The sequence below is a fragment of the Nyctereutes procyonoides genome, unplaced genomic scaffold (genome assembly GCF_905146905.1).
Source record: "Nyctereutes procyonoides isolate TBG_1078 unplaced genomic scaffold, NYPRO_anot_genome, whole genome shotgun sequence".
NCBI lineage: Eukaryota > Metazoa > Chordata > Mammalia > Carnivora > Canidae > Nyctereutes > Nyctereutes procyonoides.
The window spans coordinates 6,404,914-6,423,212 of record NW_026575021.1 but is presented as its reverse complement, the minus strand read 5'-3'; the positions used below and the strand labels follow the sequence as shown (position 1 = coordinate 6,423,212).

The 18,299-nt window shown below is 39.4% G+C and overlaps 1 protein-coding gene across 1 annotated transcript; it reads left to right on the top strand.

The window, feature by feature from the left end:
- The first annotated feature begins 1,325 nt into the window (after positions 1 to 1,325).
- On the top strand, positions 1,326 to 15,760 carry ARL9 (ADP ribosylation factor like GTPase 9). Its single transcript, XM_055341438.1, has 4 exons — positions 1,326 to 1,756; positions 4,976 to 5,138; positions 7,793 to 7,968; positions 15,340 to 15,760. The coding sequence occupies exons 1-4, from the start codon at positions 1,481 to 1,483 to the stop codon at positions 15,517 to 15,519; spliced, it is 795 nt and encodes a 264-aa protein (XP_055197413.1). The 5' UTR covers positions 1,326 to 1,480; the 3' UTR covers positions 15,520 to 15,760.
- The last annotated feature ends 2,539 nt before the right edge of the window (positions 15,761 to 18,299 follow it).

The following is an 18,299-nucleotide window of genomic DNA, read 5'->3' as shown; positions in this document are numbered from 1 at the left end:
TAACTGAGACCTCAGTTTAAATAAGTCATAATTGTCAAATGAAGTATAAACATCTGCATTAATTTTCTAGTAACTATTTCTTTTGGACAGATCTTTAATCAATGACATATATACTTTGTGTATATATATGTGTGTGTGTGGGGGGGTTACATTTATAAAAGCCAATATGGATACATCTATTCACTGTGGTACATTTTAAAATAAAATATTCTAGCAGTGAGTATGGATTAAGGTGTTTTGGGTGTTGGCATCTTACTGGGGACTTACTTGGTAGACCTAAGAATTTTTTAGGCGGAATATCTAAAATTGCTTCTTGCCCCTCCTGCAGAGCTACAAAACTAATCTGATGGGACTAAGAGAAATTAGTTGTAACTTCACTGACAATTCGTGATGTTTATATGTGTCTATAAACAAATTGAGGAGTAAACAATTTTTAAGTTAGTATAAGCACAGCATTTTCAAGGCTGCTTGTAAACTGCTAAGCTTAAAAACTTAGATCACTCGAAAGTCTATTTGAACCGTGGATCTGATGAGGAAAGTCTGTTTATTGCATTAAGATAATTTCGTTAGATTGTGAAATATATTCTTGAGTGCAGTTTAACAAAATAATAAAAAGAACCATCCATACACTTAACCAGTTAAAGAAGTGTTACACCACCTTTGAAAAGCTCCGTGGGTACCTGACTTGAGAACATTGGGTGGTGACCATTTTGTTTAGCTGTAGTTTTAATACGCAGCATTACTAGGATCCGTGTTGCGGGCCGACTGCTGATTTAATCCCCAGGTAATCTTTGCTTAAGCTACATGTAGCGGGAATTTAAGATAAGGCAACCGTTCCAGTTTTCTCTTTCCTTAAGGTTCCTGGATAACAGCCTCTAGGCTCTCCTAATGGCGTTAACACTAGACGGAGGGCGGGAAGATAGCCAACGCTACTGGCCGGGAGAGGCGGGGAATCCTCTGGGACGCCCTGGACCTTGGCTCAAGGGCTCTTCCCGTGGGAGGCAGGTGGGCCGGCGGCTTTGGGATGATGTGGGAGAGGGGAGCCGCCGGGGCCTGGGCCGGCCTCGAAGGCCTGAGACACCGCGACCGACCCCAGGGATCGTGCCGTAGTGCGACCTCCCGAGGAAGTGTCGCCTTGGGCGCTTTTCCGTGCCCGGGAGGTGAGCCCCGCGGGGCCCTCCCGCCTTCCGGCGGCTGCCCCCGCCATTCCCGGGGTTCGCGCTTCCTCTAGCTCCGCCCCCGCCCCCGCCCCCGCCCCGCATTCGGAGAGCCTGCGGCGCCGCAGCCCCCCGCTAGCGGGCGGGAGATGCCCGGCGGCAGCCCTGGGAGGGGCCTCGCCGCGTAGTGACCGCGGGCTTGTCTACGCCGCGGGGCCCTACGTCTCCGCCCGCGTCCGCCGCGGGGTCACACCTGCCGGGACCCAGGGCCCGTCTCCCGCGCGCGGGCGCGCCCTCGAGGGAAGGGGGTTAGGGCGGTAAGGATGGAGAAGGGGAAGAAGAAGGGGAAGGAGCCGGAGAAAGAGAAAATTCGGGAAAAAGGAAAGGAGGAGAAAAAGAAGGAGGTGGAGAAGGAGAAAGTGAAGGGAAAAGAAAAGGAAAAGGGGAGAGAGAAAGGGAAGGAGGAGAAAAGTAACGGTAAAGGGGAGGAAAAGAGGAAAGGGCGGGAGACGGTGAAAGAGAAGGAGCAACCTAAGGGGACAACAGAGGAGACCGAGAAGGACAACGGCGCCTTGGCGAGGCCCCCGCTGGAGCCGCCGGTAAGGGACCGGCGCCCCGGCCGCGCGGGAGGGAAGCGGTGTCCCCGGAGGATGGCAGCGGCGGTGCCCGGCCAGCTCGGCCAGCTCGGCCCCCCGCCTGCCCCTCACCCCGCCCCCCGCCGCCCTCGGGCGCCCCGAACCCCCCCCCCAGCCCGAGGCGCACGCCCGCTCTGTCTGAGCCCCTTCCCGACACTGCGTCCCGGGTCACGGGCTCACGACCGGCAGGGTTCCGGGGTTCGTGCGCGCTGTGTTTTGGGGCCGGACCTCCTCCGGGGTCACTGCTTCCACTGTTTTTCGGACCAGCAGCGCCCAGAGGAATGGCCGCAAGGTTTCAGCGGAGACGTCTCGGAAACCAGGCCCCGCGATCACAAAAAGATACCTATTGTGCTACTTACACGAGGTGCCCAGAGCGGGCAGAATCGCGTGGAGTAGAACTGGTGGTTGCTGGAGGCTGAGGGTGGGGAGGGGGTGGGGGAGAAGGGGGGAATTAGTGACTACAGAGTTTCTTACAAGATGAAAAGTTAGGGAGATGGATGGGGGTGGTGGTTGCACAGCGTTGTGAATGTATCTAATACCACTGAATTGTATGCTTAATAATGAGTAAGATAGTAAATTTTGTACTATGTGTATTTTACCAGAGTTAAAAAATTGAGGGGGTGAAGGATAAAAAGGGAAAAAACGGACATTGTTTGGATCAACTTAATAGGCTTCTTGCTCCTGGTGTTCCTGAGCTCACAGCTGCTTTCAGGTTCTAAACAATTTGAATTATTAACTCCTATTTGATCTCTGATAAAACACAGATTATTATAGATCCAGGTGTCATTAAAAGAATGACTTTTGACAGGGAACATTGGTGTTCAAAATCACAAATTGTGTCAGGACTTTTGGCTTAACCATAATCCTAGTTTTTCTTAAGAGATGATAAACATGAGAAAATGTATTTTAGCCTGCGTGTTGCTAAAAAAATTAAGTAAAATGACAAACATCAGTGACTGTGGAATTTCTAGGATAGAGTAGGGACAGCCATGTGGTTGGAAAGAGTAAGGAACGGTTTTTACTCATATTTCATAGGATCTCAGATACCATTATTTTATCACCACTGAGAAAAAAACATGCTGCCAATCAAACTATGACATACTTGGGTAGCTCAGTTGGTTAAGCATCTGACTTAATTTTGGCTTGGGTCATGATCTCAGGATTCTGAGATCAAGTCCACCTGGGGCTCCCAGCTCAAGGGGAGTCTGCTTGAGATTCTCTCTCCCTCTCCCTCTGCCACTCCCTCCACCCTTGCTCTCACAAGTGCATTGTCTCTCTCCCTCTCTCTCTCTCTCTCTCTCTCTCTTTCTCTCTCTCAAAAATGACATACCATGAATTGTAAAATCCTCATTTCAGAGATGTTAAAATAGAGGGAAGAGTGCATCTTGGAGTTGATGAAATATGTTGGGGTAGCCTTGAGGGAGCCATTGGTGGAGACAGTAAGGAGGGCACAAGGTGTGGACCTTACAGCCATTTCTTGGGCCCACCTTTACTTTAAAGCATGCAATTTTAAATCATTCTATGAAGTATTCTCTGTCCATTAAGTCACTCTTCCTCACCATCACACTCGCAGAAGGACACTATAACATCTAGATGCAGATGGGAGGAAATGGGGATGGAGATAGGAAATAACTATAGAACTACCATTTGGTTTAAGAGGCATTAAGAACTCCAAAAACAAACATGTACTTTTTCTAATTCTGTTATTCATGAGACAGTTTTAATAAATCACGTTCTCTATATAAGACCCTATTAGACCAGACCTTCAAACGTCTTACTTTCACACAGATCTTATTTTCAAAAAAGAAAATGTGAGACAGTGAAAAAAAAAATCACTTTTTGCCAGAAACCCAGTCTAAGTCTCATGTCAGCATTTAGTGTTCAAGTATAAATGTAAATGATTATTGTTATTTCTAAACCAATGTCACTGAAGACAATTGTGTGTTTTGTGCATGAGAAACATCTTCAATAGGCAGTTTGGGAAGTAGAATTCTTTTTTCAAAGATTTTATTTATTCATTCATGAGATACAGAGAGAGGCAGAGACATAGGCAGAGGGAGAAGCAGGTTCCCCATGGGGAGCCCGACGTGGGACTTGATACAGGGACTCTGGGATCACAATCTGAGCCAAAGGCAGACATTCAACAACTAAGCCACCCAGGTTCCTGGGCAGTAGAATTTAATTCCTGTGGCAAATCTGACTAATGTATTGTTTGTTGGTCATTTGTTACTGTTCATATTAAATTTTGCACACTAAAAGCCACCTTTCTGAGCACTCTGAACTTTTCATACCAGCCCAGCTTTCTTGTCTCTCTCTTTTTTTTTTTTTTTTTGCTTTCTTGTCTCTCAATCACCTGTCATAAAAATTTCTAATTCTAGTATGTTGATGGAATGCTTCTTTTTAAAGCTTATGTCAAGTTCAACAGATTTAACATCAGGTTCTAAAATAAGTGTTCATTTGTGATTGGAACCGATTTAACAATTTCTATAACCTTAGCCCTTTTCATTTAATCATGATATTTATATTAAAAAAGTATACAAGGGGAATCTTGCCCTAAAATCTTTTAATCTAATTAGTGATCTAATTGGCAAAAGAAAACAGATCAATAACATGAGACCTTAGATGCTTACATGCTGAATGGCATAGTTAGTACTTGAACCTTAGAGGTCCCAAGATCCCAAACAAAAAACTAAATTCTGGTGCAATCCCCAGTGGATATAAACTCAAAAAGCAAAGTGAAGTCTGAAAATTGATCCTGTAATCTATGGTACCTCCTATGATATATATATATAGGCTATATATAAAGCATATGTTTGACTGATTATCACCTCTCTCGTTGGAGGATGGAGGGGTGTGGTATGATTAATACCACATAACTAATGGTTGATTATAAAATACAAACTGGATCTATTAAGTTTTTTTTAAGTGAGCTCTATGCCCAATGTGGGGCTTGAACTCATGACCCCAAAAGCAAGAGTCCCATGCTCTACTAACTGAGCTAGCCAGGTGCCCCTAGACATGTTAAATGTCTCATGAAGTTTTGCTCTGGTTTTGTGAAGTTTTGCTCTGGTTTACAATTCCAAAATTATTATTGGGTCCTAACACAGGCAAGCCCACTGCCAGGAGCCAGGAAAACAAGGCCCTGGTTGCATAGGTTTATTGATTTGCCTTTTGTTTTCACAGGAGAAGAATAAGCAGATCCTTGTGTTGGGCCTGGATGGAGCAGGAAAGACCAGTGTTCTCCACTCTCTAGCTTTAAACAGAGTCCAGCACAGTGTGGCACCCACCCAAGGTTTCAACGCAGTATGCATTAACACTGAAGATAGCCAAATGGAGTTCCTGGAGAGTAAGCCCTCCTTCTCATTAGTAACAGGAGAGGGGCTCATCTTGCTATACCATAACGCAGAAATACTATTAGCAACATTGCACCCTTATGAAAAAGTGACACTGGGTCAGGTTTCCCTACACTTTTGAATACATATATAGTTTAATAGCGCAGTGTGGAGGAAATAACCCTCTATTCTTATTTCCTACTTTTTACAGTGCTGGCATAAGAGGGAGCTGCAAGAAAGGCTATAAGCACTCCCACCTATAATAGCCTCCCTCTTCCCTTACTACCAATAAACATTCAATCTAAGTAAATACAGCATATTTCTATAAATAAGCCCCAAACCTCTTTTTGTAACCAGAGGGCAGCCCAGACATCTCTACACTAAAGTAATTCTGGAGTTGTCATCTTTCTAAATACTGCTTTTCCCCAAAGTTGCATTAGATTCTGTTCTCTTTACACTCTCTCCTTGGATGATTTTATCGATCCTTATTGGCCTTAAATACCATCAATATGCTAATGACTCCCAAATTTATCTGTCCAGCCAAATATCAGCTGACATCTTCATCTGGGTATCTAATTGGCCTCTCAGACCTAAAATACTCAAAATGCTTCATTTATCTCCATATCTGTTCCTTTCCCTATAATCTACTGGTCAGTAAAGGGCTCCTCACCTATCATGTTACTCAAGCCAGAAAACTATGAGTCACCCTTGATTTCTCCTTTTGCACCCCCACCTCCACTATACAAACAAAACACTATGAATTTTTCTACCTCTAAAACAAATCTTGGATTCATTAATTATATTCTTACCTACTGTACCTATTTGAGTTAAAACCTATACCATCTCTCACTTAGATTACTGCAATCACCTTTTTATTCTTGCTTTCATCCAATTAAAAAAAGAAAATATGGGCAGATAAATTGGTAAATGTGTAGGCAAATCTTTCAGCTAACAACATTATTAGGAATAGAGGTTTTAATTTGTTCAGAAGATGTAGAATAAATAATAATTTTAACCAAATAGCTAAGAAAATAGTCTCAAAATATAAAAAGTGAAAAGAAAAGAAGGAAGGAATGAAGGAATGAAAAGAAAGGAAGAATCCAGCTTGGGGAAACAAATGCACATATCTACCATTGGAGTGAGAGATTTCAACATATTGTCAATTATTAATAGAATCAAAGAGGAAAAAAATCAGCAAAGATACACAGAATCTGAACAAAAGCAACAAGTTCCACCCAGTGGGCAATATAAGATTGCCCACTTAGACAATTTTAGTTATATCCCAAAGCTAAAATACATGTGTTCTCAAATACTCATGGAACACTTACCAAAAACGACCACCTAGTGGACCATACATCAAGTCTTCAATTTTTTAGAGAAGGGGCATCATACAAACCATGTTGTTTGACTACATTATAGTTAAGTTAGAAGTTAATAACAAAAAGGTAAAAACCTCTATATGAGTGAAATGTCATGTGTCACAAAAAATGAGGAACAACTCAAACGTTCATTCATCCTTAAACTAAATCTGTTAAAACCATATGACTTAGAAGATTATACAACATTCTTTTAAAAAGTTAATAACACAAAATACTTTTTAGGGAATTAGCCTAGTTCTGTAAAAAGGAAACAAAGGACAGGCAAATCAAGACCCTTTCCTGGTAGTATTTTAAATGTTTTGTTTAAATTCCTAAAATAGTGGTCTTGAAAATTTTCTGTAAAGGGTTAGGTAGCACTGATTTAGGCTTTGGGGACCACATGGTCTCTATGCAACTACTAAACTCTGTTGTAATATGGAAGTGGCCATAGAAAATATGTGAACAAGTCCATATGTCTGTGTTCTGATAAAACTTTATTTTGTAGACACTGAAATCCAAATGCAATATGATGTTCACGTGCCATGGAATTTATTCTTTCTTTTTTCTCTCCAACATTTAAAAATGAAAAATCCATTCTTTGTCCATGGGCTACAAAAACAGGCAACAGGCCAGATTTAGACTGTGGGCCATGGGTTGCCAACCTCTGGTCTAGGAGAAAAATAAAAACTCAGTTCATTGTGTATATGTTATTATCATTACCGGTAAGTTTCTTCTGGGAAGAATCAGCAAAATGAAATAACCTAAAGGCTTTTTTTTCTGAGGCAAGTATTCCTTAATGCCTACAGGATCATATTAACTCTTAGTGCAGTGTTAATAGGATAAATTAGTTCTGGGATTTTGACAAAGGAAAACGATTGTGCAAGTGAGGCTGGCCAGTGAATTCAGTCCATTTCAAATTTATTTTAGAGAAAGATGTGTTTTAACCCACCACCTTGAATTATTTTAGTATCCTACTCCCATTTTCTGAGCTTAACGGATAGGATAGATAGATAGTGGTCCACATGGCCAATGTGTGTTACAGACCAGAAGGTGAGTGTCTAGTGTCTTTATGCTGATCCTTTGTGTTCCAGAATGATTACACCACTTGTGGAGGGTAGATATTTCCGCCAGCCAGTTTCCCCAGTGGCATGTCTCCAGTCATTCTCAGAATTGGATACACTCTAACACAGTGGTATTTTATCAGAACACCTGTCCGGTGTTTGGAAGTTATCTAAAAGTGCCTTTCCTGCCTCCTCAGTGGATGCTTCTACAATGTTTTTGGTGTCTTCTTTCTCTACTCTTCTCTGTAGTTGGTGGCAGTGAACCTTTCCGTTCTTATTGGGAAATGTACCTGTCCAGAGGATTGCTGCTGATCTTTGTGGTGGATTCAGCAGATCACAACAGATTGCCTGAAGCTAAGAAACACCTTCATCAATTAATTGGAACAAACCCAATCCTTCCTCTGGTTGTGTTTGCAAACAAACAGGTAAAAATCTGTGCAAATATAAGTTGTACTCAATAGTTTTATTATTAATAAAAGAAATGTCTACTTCTAATACCTAGATATTTAACAATATGCAATACATTCAGTTTAGTTTATACTTGTTAGATCTACTGAATTATAAACTCCCTGAGAATAAAGACCATTATTCATCTTTGTGTCCCTTATAATACCTGGTATACTGAACCAGCATAGTAGAAATTCAACAAATACATGTTGAATTTAATTCAATAAACATTTACTGATGGTTGAATTGATTTCAATAAAATATTTGAGTGTCTACCATATGTAAAGAAATAGTTTGTTTTAGATCAGTTAACCTGACCTGAATTTATTTCACACACATAAAAAATATTAAACAACCATGGAGAAATTGGAACCTGTACAGTGTCATTGGGAATGTAAAATGGTGCAGCCACTTTAGAAAACGGTATGGCAGTTCCTTAAAAAACTAAAATTAGAATTCCCATATGATCTAGCAATTCCACTTCTGGGTATATACTCAACAGATTTGAAAGCAGGAACTCATACTGATACTCCTACATCCATGTTCACAGCAGAATTATTCATGATAGCCACAAGGTAGAAGCAACCCAAGTGTCCCTCCATGGACGAATGGATAAACAAAACATGATATATACATACCATGGGATATCATTCAGCCTTAAAAAAAGGACATTCTGACACATGCTTATAATATGGATAACTTTGAGGACATTATGCTAAGTGAAATAAGCCAGTAATGAAATAACAAGTATTGTATGATTCTACATTTATGAGGTACCTGGAGTAGTCAAATTCATAGAGACAGTAAATTAGAGGTTACCAGGGAATGGAAGGAGAGGAGAAGGAGGAGTCATTGTTTAATGGGTACAAAGTTTATATTGGTGATGGTTGCCTTAGATTGGGGGAAGGAGGGCAGCCCAGGTGGCTTAGCGGTTTAGGGCCACCTTCAGCCCAGGGCATGATCCTGGAGATGCAGGATCAAGTTTCACATCATGCTCCCTGCATGGAGCCTGCTTCTCCCTCTGCCTGTGTCTCTGCTGCTCTCTCTATCTCTGTGTGTGTCTCTTGTGAATAAATAAATAAAATCCTAAAAAAAAATGGGGGAAGGAGAAATGGGAGTTATTTTGTTGGTATAAAGTTTCAGTTTTGCAAGATGAAGACTTCTGGAGGTAGATGGTTGCACAATACTGTGACTATACTGAACCATACACTCATATATAATGTGAATATACTGAACCGTACACTCATCATGGTTAAGGTGGTAAATTTTGTTATGTGTATTTTGCCACAATAAAAAAGTAAAAAAAAAACAAAACATCCATAACATTGTGATATTAAAGCCCCTCTTTCAGTTGCTAAGATTGCCTATCATTAGGGAACTTGATTCTTCCACTACTTCTAAGGGAGAATGTTTATGGCTGTAAATTAAGTAATTACAAATGATGACTTAAAAGAGGGTGTATAGTACAGTCCAGAATAGAAGCTAGTCTAGCAGATTATATTTAAAATAAGGGCTGGAGCTTTTGTTTTGTTTTGTTTTAAACTGGAACATTTTAAATACCAAAAACTACAAAGACCATGGTACATGTAAGTGAGCTGTATAGTATTCCATTGCATGAATATACCACAATTTTAATGTTTTCTTGCTGGGTATTTTGGGTTATTTCCAATCGTTTGTTGTCATAAACAGTGCTACAGTGAACCTTCATGTATGTGTCTCTTTGTAGATGTGTCTTAACATTTCTCTAGTGCATACATCTAAAAGAGGAATTGCTAGGTTTTCGGATTTGTACATATTCAGTTTTACTAGATCTTACTAAGTTGCTTTCCCAAAGATATTGCACCAATTTATTTTTCCACCAACAGAATATGACAGATTTTTGCAGCTCCACATCCTTCTCAATACTTGATATTGTCCAACTTTTTCATTTTCGCCAATCTAATAGAGCTAAAATTTTATCCCATTATTCTAATTTGTATTTCCTTAATTATTAGTGAGCTGGAACCTTTTTTCAGGTGTGCATTGGTTATTAGTTTCAAATTCATTTCTTTCTTTGAAACTAATTTCCACATCTGTGAATTATCTTTTATTTATTTACTTATTTTTAGAGCGAGAGGGAGAGCATGAGAGAGGAGGAAAGGGCAGGGGAGAGGGAGAGAGAATCTCAGGCAGGCTCCATGTCCAGTGCAGAGCCTGACGTCAGGCTCAATCCCACAACCACAAGATCATGCATGACCCGAGCAGAAATCAAGAGTCATTGCTCAACTGACTGAGCCACCCAGGTGCCCCTGTGAATTGTCTTTCAATATCTTTTCCCAAATTTCCTTTAGAGTGTTTATTTTTTCTTATTTGAGTTGTAGAGGTCTTTATCTTTCGAAAGAAATAATCCTTTGTTGTTTATATGCATTACGAATGTCTTCTTCAGCAACTTGTTGACTATTATTTTACTTTGCTTATGGTTCTCTTCTTTATATACAGCTTTTCATTTATTTTTTTAAACACCACATTTTTAAAATTTTATTTAATTCCAGTGTAGTTAACATTACTTTCATGTATATAATATAGTGATTCAGTAGGTCCATATATTACTCAGTGCTTGTCAAGGTAAGTATACTGTTAATCCTCTTCACCCATTTCACCCATTCCTTCCCACTCACCTCCCATCTGGTAACTGTTTGTTCTTTATAATTAAGAGTCTGTTTTTTGGTATGTCTCTTTTTCTGTTTTTTTTTTGTGTTTGTTTTCTTTTGTATCTTAAATTTTCCATGGAGTGAAATCATATGGTATTTGTCTTTCTCTGACTGTGTGTATGTGTGTGTGTGTACACGTGCACACACACACCACATCTTTAACCATTTTTGATGGATACTTGGGTTGCTTCCATAGTTGGACAACTGTAAATAATGCTTCAATAAACATAAAGGTGCATGTGTCCCTTTGAATTAGTGTTTTCTTATTCTTTTGGAAAATACCCAGTAGCATGATTACTAGTCATAGGGTAATTTTATTTTTTTTTTAAGTAAACCTTACACCCCGTGTGAAGTTTGAACTCAACCTTGAGATCAAAGATTGCATGCTCTACTGACTGAGCCAGCCAGGCATTCCTAAAATGAATCTCTTATAGGCAGCATATATATGGGTCTCAGGCTTTTTTGGTTTTGGGGTTTTTTTGTTTTTATTTTTGTTTTTTTGAAAGGGAAGGGAGGAGGCACAGGGGGAGAAAGAATCTTAAGCAGGCTCCATGCCTAGTCTGGACCCCTATGCAGGGCTTCTTCTCTCAACCCTGAGATCATGACCTGAGCCAAAATCAAGAGTTGGACGCTTAACTGAGCTACTCAGGCGTGCATGGGTCTTGTTTTTTAATCCATTCTGCCACTCTGTGTCTTTTGATCAGAGCATATAGTCCATTTATGTTCAAAGTAATGATAGGTATGTATTTTTTGCCATTTTGTTACTTGTTTTGTGGTTGTTTTTGTAGTTCTCTGATCTCTTATTCTCATGTGGTTTGCTGGCTTTTTTTTTTTTTTTTTTAGTGATATACTTCCTTTCCTTTCTCTGTATTTTTTGCAGTATCTAAGATTTTATTTTTTATTTTATTTATTTATTCATGATAGACATATATATAGAGAGAGGCAGAGACACAGGCAGAGGGAGAAGCAAGCTCCATGCCGGGAGCCCGACACGGGACTCAATCCTGGGACCCCAGGATCGTGCCCTGGGCCAAAGGCAGGCACCAAACCGCTGAGCCACCCAGGGATCCCCTTCTTTGCAGTATCTATTACTGATTTTTGATTTGTGGTTACAATTAGGTTTGTATATAGCATCTACACATAGCAGTCTGTATTAAATTGATGGTTACTTAACTTTGAAACCATTCTTTCCTCCTCTCCCCCATGGATCCACGTTTAGGTATATGGTGTCATACTTTACATCCTTTTATTTTGTGAGTCCCTTGACTGATTTTTACAAATCTATTTATTTGTATTGCTTTTGTGCTTCCTGCTTATCTTACTCTTACTTACTTTCCACTCAAAGAATCCCCTTTAACATTTCTTGTAGGACTCTATTCTGAATGATAGCTTTGTTGGATAGAATACTCTTGGTTGTAGATATTTTTCTTTCAGCCCTTTGAATATATCCTGCCATTCTCTTCTGGCCTGCAAAGTTTCTGCGGATAGCCTTATGGGATTTCTTTTGTATGTAACTGTCTTCTTTTCTCTTGCTGCTTTTAAAATTCTGCATCACTACTTTTTGCCATTTTAATCACTGTGTTTCTTGGTTGATTTTGTTGGGGGATCTCTGTGCCTCCTAGATCTGGCTATCTGTTTCCTGACTTAAATTAGGGAAATCTTCAGCTATTATTTCTTTAAATAATTTTTTTGTCCTCTCCACTATGTGCTTCTTCTAAGATCCCTATAATGTGAATGTTATTACCTTTGATGAAGTCTCTGAGTTCCCTACATCTGATCTCATTTTGCACATTTTTTCTCACCTGTATAGTTTTCCATTTTTAATAGTCTATCAGTGCCTTCTATTGTGATTTGTATCTCTTATCTTCCTCATATTAATTAAACAGAGCCATTTGGTGTCTCATTTATAGCTTTTAAAAGTCATCTTACTGTTTTTACTCTTGTTGGGAGTGATGACCTCTATTCTATAAATGCACAATATGCAAATATGAGATAAATGTACTATTTATACATGATGTACTTTTTTTAAAAACCACATTGACTTTTACTTTTTTTTAATATTTTTTTTCTTTATTTATTTATGATAGTCACACAGAGAGAGAGAGGGGGGCAGAGACCCAGGCAGAGGGAGAAGCAGGCTCCATGCAGGGAGCCCGATGTGGGACTCGATACCCGGTCTCCAGGATCACGCCCTGGGCCAAAGGCAGGCGCCAAACCACTGCGCCACCCAGGGATCCCTACTTTTTTTTTTTTTTAAGTAAATTCTACCCAGTGCGGGGCTCAAACTCATGACCCTGTGGTCAAGAGTTGCATCCTCTATGACTGAGCCAGCCAGACCCCTCTATCCCTAATGTGCTTTTATCACTACAAGGAACCTCTCTTTTTATCCAGCATTCTCCTCATTTTCTTCCTCTCCAGTGAATTTATTACTTTCAGACATTGTCCACATATTACTGGATCCATTAACACTGTTTAAAGTCACTGTAGACTCTAAGAGTAAATGAATTCTGATCTTAGGCAATATATTGGGATGACCAACACCTTGAACACCAGTATCAACTGCAGCCAGATACCACCAGAAACATTTTTCTAGATATGTCTGAGGCAAGGGAAACAAGACAAAAATAAACTATTGGGACTACATAAAAATTAAAAGCTTCTGCACAGCAAAGGAATCCATCAACAAAACCAAAAGGCAAGGGATGCCTTGGTGGCTCAGTTGGTTAAGCATCTGCCTTTGGCTCAGATCATGATCCTGGGGTCCTGGGATTGAGCTGCATGTTGGGTTCCCTGCTGAGCAGAGAGTCTGCTTCTCTCTCTGCCCCACCCCCCTGCTCATGATCTCTCTCACTATCTCTCTCAAATAAAATCTTTTTTTTTTTTTAAAGACTGGCAGTCTTTTTTTAAGTTTTATTTATTTATTTATGATAGTCACACAGAGAGAGAGAGAGGCAGAGACACAGGCAGAGGGAGAAGCAGGCTCCATGCACCGGGAGCCCGATGTGGGATTCGATCCCGGGTCTCCAGGATCGCGCCCTGGGCCAAAGGCAGGCGCCAAACCGCTGCACCACCCAGGGATCCCTCAAATAAAATCTTTTTTAAAAAAAGGTAAATACTGATTGGGAAAAGATATCTGGCAATGATATATATTTGATAAGGACTTAATATCCAAAATACGTAAGGAACTTACACAACTCAACATTCAAAAAACAAGTAGTCCAATTAAAAATAGGCAGAAGACATGACCAGACATTTCTCCAAAGAAGGCTTACAGATGGCCAACAGACACATGAAAAAGATGCTCAACACACCACTAATCATCAGGAAAATGCAAATCGAAACCAAAATGAGATCTCTGTCACCTCACACTTGTCAAAATGGCTAGAATCAGAAAGACAAGAAATAAGTGTTGGTGAGGGTGTGAAAACAGGACACTTGTGCATTGTTGGTGGGAAAGTAAATTGGTACAGGCACTGTGGAAAACAGTATGGTGGGTCCTCACAAAATTAAAAACAGAAATAGTGTGTGATCCTTATTCCACTACAGAGTATTTACTCAAAACTAAAACACCAATTCAAAAGGCATATGCACCCCTGTGTTTATTGCAGCATTATTTACAATAGCCAAGATGTGGAAGCAACCCAATAGTCCATTAACAGATAAACTGGGTAAAGAAGATGTAGTATATTTACATATATTGGAATATTATTCACCATAAAAAAAAGAATGAGATCTTACCATTTGTGACAACATGGGTGGACCTAGAGGGTATTATGCTAAGTGAAATGAGTCAGACAAAGACAAATACCATCTGATTCCATATATAAATGGAATGTAGATAACAAAAGAACAAACAAAAAGCAGAAATAGATCCATAAATATAGAGAACAAATTGATGGTTGCCAGAGAAGAGAGTGGTAAGGGAATGGGCAAAAAGGAGTGAGAGGGGAATAGGAGATACAGGCTTCCAGTTATGGAATGAATAGTCACAAGGATGAAAGGTACAGCACAGGGAATATAATCATTGGTATTATAATAGCATTGTATGGTGACAGATGGTAACTACACTTGTGGTGAGCATAGAATAACATTGAGTTGTCAAATTATTATGTTGTATGTCTAAAACTAATGTAACATTGTGTGTCAACTATATTTCATTTAAAAAATCCTACTGAATATGATTTTGGATATATAGAAATGGAAAAATGAAAATAGAAGCAGGTTGACTACAGTGTTTAGAAAACTAATTAAGGTATTAGAATGGATTAAATTTATTCCAAAAATTCTTTTTTGATGACAGCTCATAACTCCTGGTATAATTCTGCTGCCCTTTTTCTTTTTCTTTTGTAAGTTCTATACCCTATATGGGGCTCAAACTCAGAACCCCAAGTTCTATTCCCTATATGGGGTTCAAACTCACAACCCCAAGATCAATGCTCTACCAACTAAGCCAGCCAGGTGCCCCATTGCTGGTATAATTCTGATTAAAATTTTTATATTCAGATGACCACTGGAGTTATAATAATGGGGTCACAGTATCCTCCACATTAAAATGGAGGTGGGATCATTGAGAGCAATAAATGAGAGTAATAAATATATCTATCCAAAAGGATTGCAAAATAACCAGCTTTGTCCTATCCTTTTCTATTCTGGGTGAAGGATCTTGAAGCAGCCTATCGTATTACAGATATCCATGAAGCTTTGGCATTGTCTGAGGTGGGAAATGACAGGAAGATGTTCTTGTTTGGAACCCAAGTGACTGAAAATGGCTCAGAAATCCCTTCTGTCATGCAAGATGCCAAAGACTTGATTGCACACCTGGCTGCAGATATGCAGTGACCAAGCCCAGGCCCACTGTGCAGTTCTTGATCTAAATGTCACCAGGGAGTGTTGAATTACAGGTTTGAAGCCAAAGGTTTCTGCTGTCAAATAAAAAATAAGCCATTTCCTATTTTCTTAATGCGTGACATATACAAAGATAATGTTAATTGATTAAGAGCCTATGTTTAGATTTTGAACTTTAAAAATATTGGTAAAATAATATATTTGGGGGATTTAAATTTTCATCAACAAAATTAAAGTGAACATTAAGCATTCAAAGCATTTGTAGTTTTTCAATGACATGAGATTTATATTAAAATATTTTAATAAACTACCTCTTTTCAAGTAAAAATCTAGGTGTTCTTCCTTAAGTAGATTTATTTAACACTGTAAGGAAAGAAATATCAAGATAGAGCAATGAGAAAAGTAATCAGTATCAGACGATTATGGAAATATGAATTAATGGCATTTAGATACAGGAAAGACTTCTTTTTTAGGAGCCTGATACACTAGAATAGGAACACTTGGAGGATTTGATTTTTAAAAACTTGGCATTTTGTTTTTATACAAAGATAAGCTTTCTTCACCTGAATTTTTTTTAAAGATAAGGCAGATGACTGTTTATTTCATCTATTTCTTTTTAAGATTTTATTTATTTATTCATGACAGAGAGAGAGAGAGGCAGAGAGAGAAGCAGGCTCCACGCAAAGAGCCCAATGTGGGACTTGATCCTGGGACTCCAGGATCAAATCCTGAGCCAAAGGCAGACGCTCAACTGCTGAGCCACGCAGGCATCCCTACCAGAAATATTTTATGATAACTCTATTTACCTACAAACATGATAAAAATTCAACTTTTATCCTTAGCGTCTTGTCTTGATTTAAAAAACAAACAGGGCAGCCCCAGTGGCGCAGCGGTTTAGCGCCACCTGCAGTCGCAGGACATGTTCTGCGACTTATTGGAACAGAGCTTCATGAGTGGAAACCAACTGTAGGAACCAGTGCCGGGGTAAGAAAACCAGAACTGTAATTGACAAATTGCTGGAGACTCAGATGGATAACTGCGTAAAAACTCCAAGGGATCCAGTCATAGTGGGGTCCCTACAATTTTGTGATATTTATCTTCAGGAGTTTGATGAGATTCCTGCAGCAAATAGAGAGAAATCCCCTGGTGCTTCCAGAGGAGGGAAAAGGGAAGCATTCTGAGATATACTAAAGCATTCTGGTTTTTTTTTTGTTTTGTTTGTTTAAAGATTTTATTTATTCATGAGAATACACACACACAGAGAGAGGCAGAGACACAGGCAGAGGGAGAAGTAGGCTCCATGCAGGGAGCCTGACATGGGACTCAATCCCAGGTCTCCAGGATCACACCCTGGGCTGAAGGTGACACTAAACCCCTGAGCCACCTGGGCTGCCCAGCACTCTGTTTTTATTAACAAGGCCTACCTTCAGGGAAAACTAAACCAGAACCTAACCTGCTGGGGTATTATCAAACCCTAACCTAGGGAAGAGAAATATCCAACTCCAGCCCATTCCAGTCATCTTGTCCCACGTAAGGAAAGACACAAACAAAAACATGCATGTGAAGTTCACAGTCCAGAGGCACAGGCTCACTGAAAGACTGAGAACAATCATAGAACTATAGAACACTTCTCCCCCCACACCTTATGACATTACTAAAGGTCTGTTTATAGCGGTTTCTTTTCCTTAGTACATCATTTTTGGCTATCAAGGAAAATTACAAGACATACTATAAGCCACTGGGTGGCTCAATTGGTTGAGTGTCTGACTCTTGATTTCAGCTTGGGTCTTGATCTTGGGGTTGTGAGATGAAGCCCCATGTTGGGCTCTGCACTGGACATGCAGCCTACTTAATACAAAACACAAACAAAAGAACAACCACATAGACATCAGAACCATATTCAGCATCAGAACCATACTCCGGTATGCAGAGATGTTGGGATTATCAAAACAGGAAGTTAAAACAACTTGATGATTAATGTGCCAAGAGCTCTAATGGATAGAGTAGATAGCATACAAAGTCAGATGGGCAATGTAAGCAGAGATGAAAATTTTAAGAAAGAACCAACAAGAAATTCTAAAGATAAAAAAAAACATTGTAACAGAGATCAAGAATACCTTTGATTAGCTTATTAGTGGACTATTAGTAGACTTATTAGTAGACTATACACATCTGAGGGAAAAAAATTAGTAGACTATTAGTAGTAACTTATTAGTAGAATATACACATCTGAGGAAAAAAAATCTCTGAGTTTGAGGATATCTCCATAGAAACTTCCAAAACTGAAAAGCAAGACTAGACTGGTGAAAAAGAAAAAAAAGAAAAAAAAAGAAAAAAAAAAAAAAGAACAGAATATCCAGGGACCGTAGGATAACAACAAAAGATGTAAAATGCATGTAATGTGAATACCAGAAGAAGAAGACAGGGAAAAAAAAGAAATAGAAGAAATATTGGGAACAATAATGACTCTGCAGATTTCCCTAAATTAATGTCAGGTATCAAACCACAGATTCCAGAAGCTCAGAGACCACCAATCAGGCTAAATGCTCAAAAAACTACACATAGGCATAACATTTTTGAGTTACAGAAAATTAAAGATATGAAAAAAAAAATCCTGAAAGAAGTCAGAGGAAAAAATACCTTACTTATAGAGAAACAAAGATAAGAATTACATCTGACTTCTCCTCAGTAACCATGCAAGTGAGAGTGAGTGAAACATTTAAAATGTTGAGAGGAAAAACCCACCAACCTATAATTCTGTACTTTATGAAATT

What these genes read in the sequence shown, in the direction of transcription:
- ARL9 (XM_055341438.1), top strand. Translation starts at nt 1,481, where the DNA reads ATGGAGAAGGGGAAGAAGAAGGGGAAGGAGCCGGAGAAAGAGAAAATT. An exon ending in GGCCCCCGCTGGAGCCGCCG is followed by an intron (nt 1,757 to 4,975) that starts GTAAGGGACCGG and finishes TTGTTTTCACAG; the next exon opens with GAGAAGAATAAGCAGATCCT. An exon ending in TTGTGTTTGCAAACAAACAG is followed by an intron (nt 7,969 to 15,339) that starts GTAAAAATCTGT and finishes TTCTGGGTGAAG; the next exon opens with GATCTTGAAGCAGCCTATCG.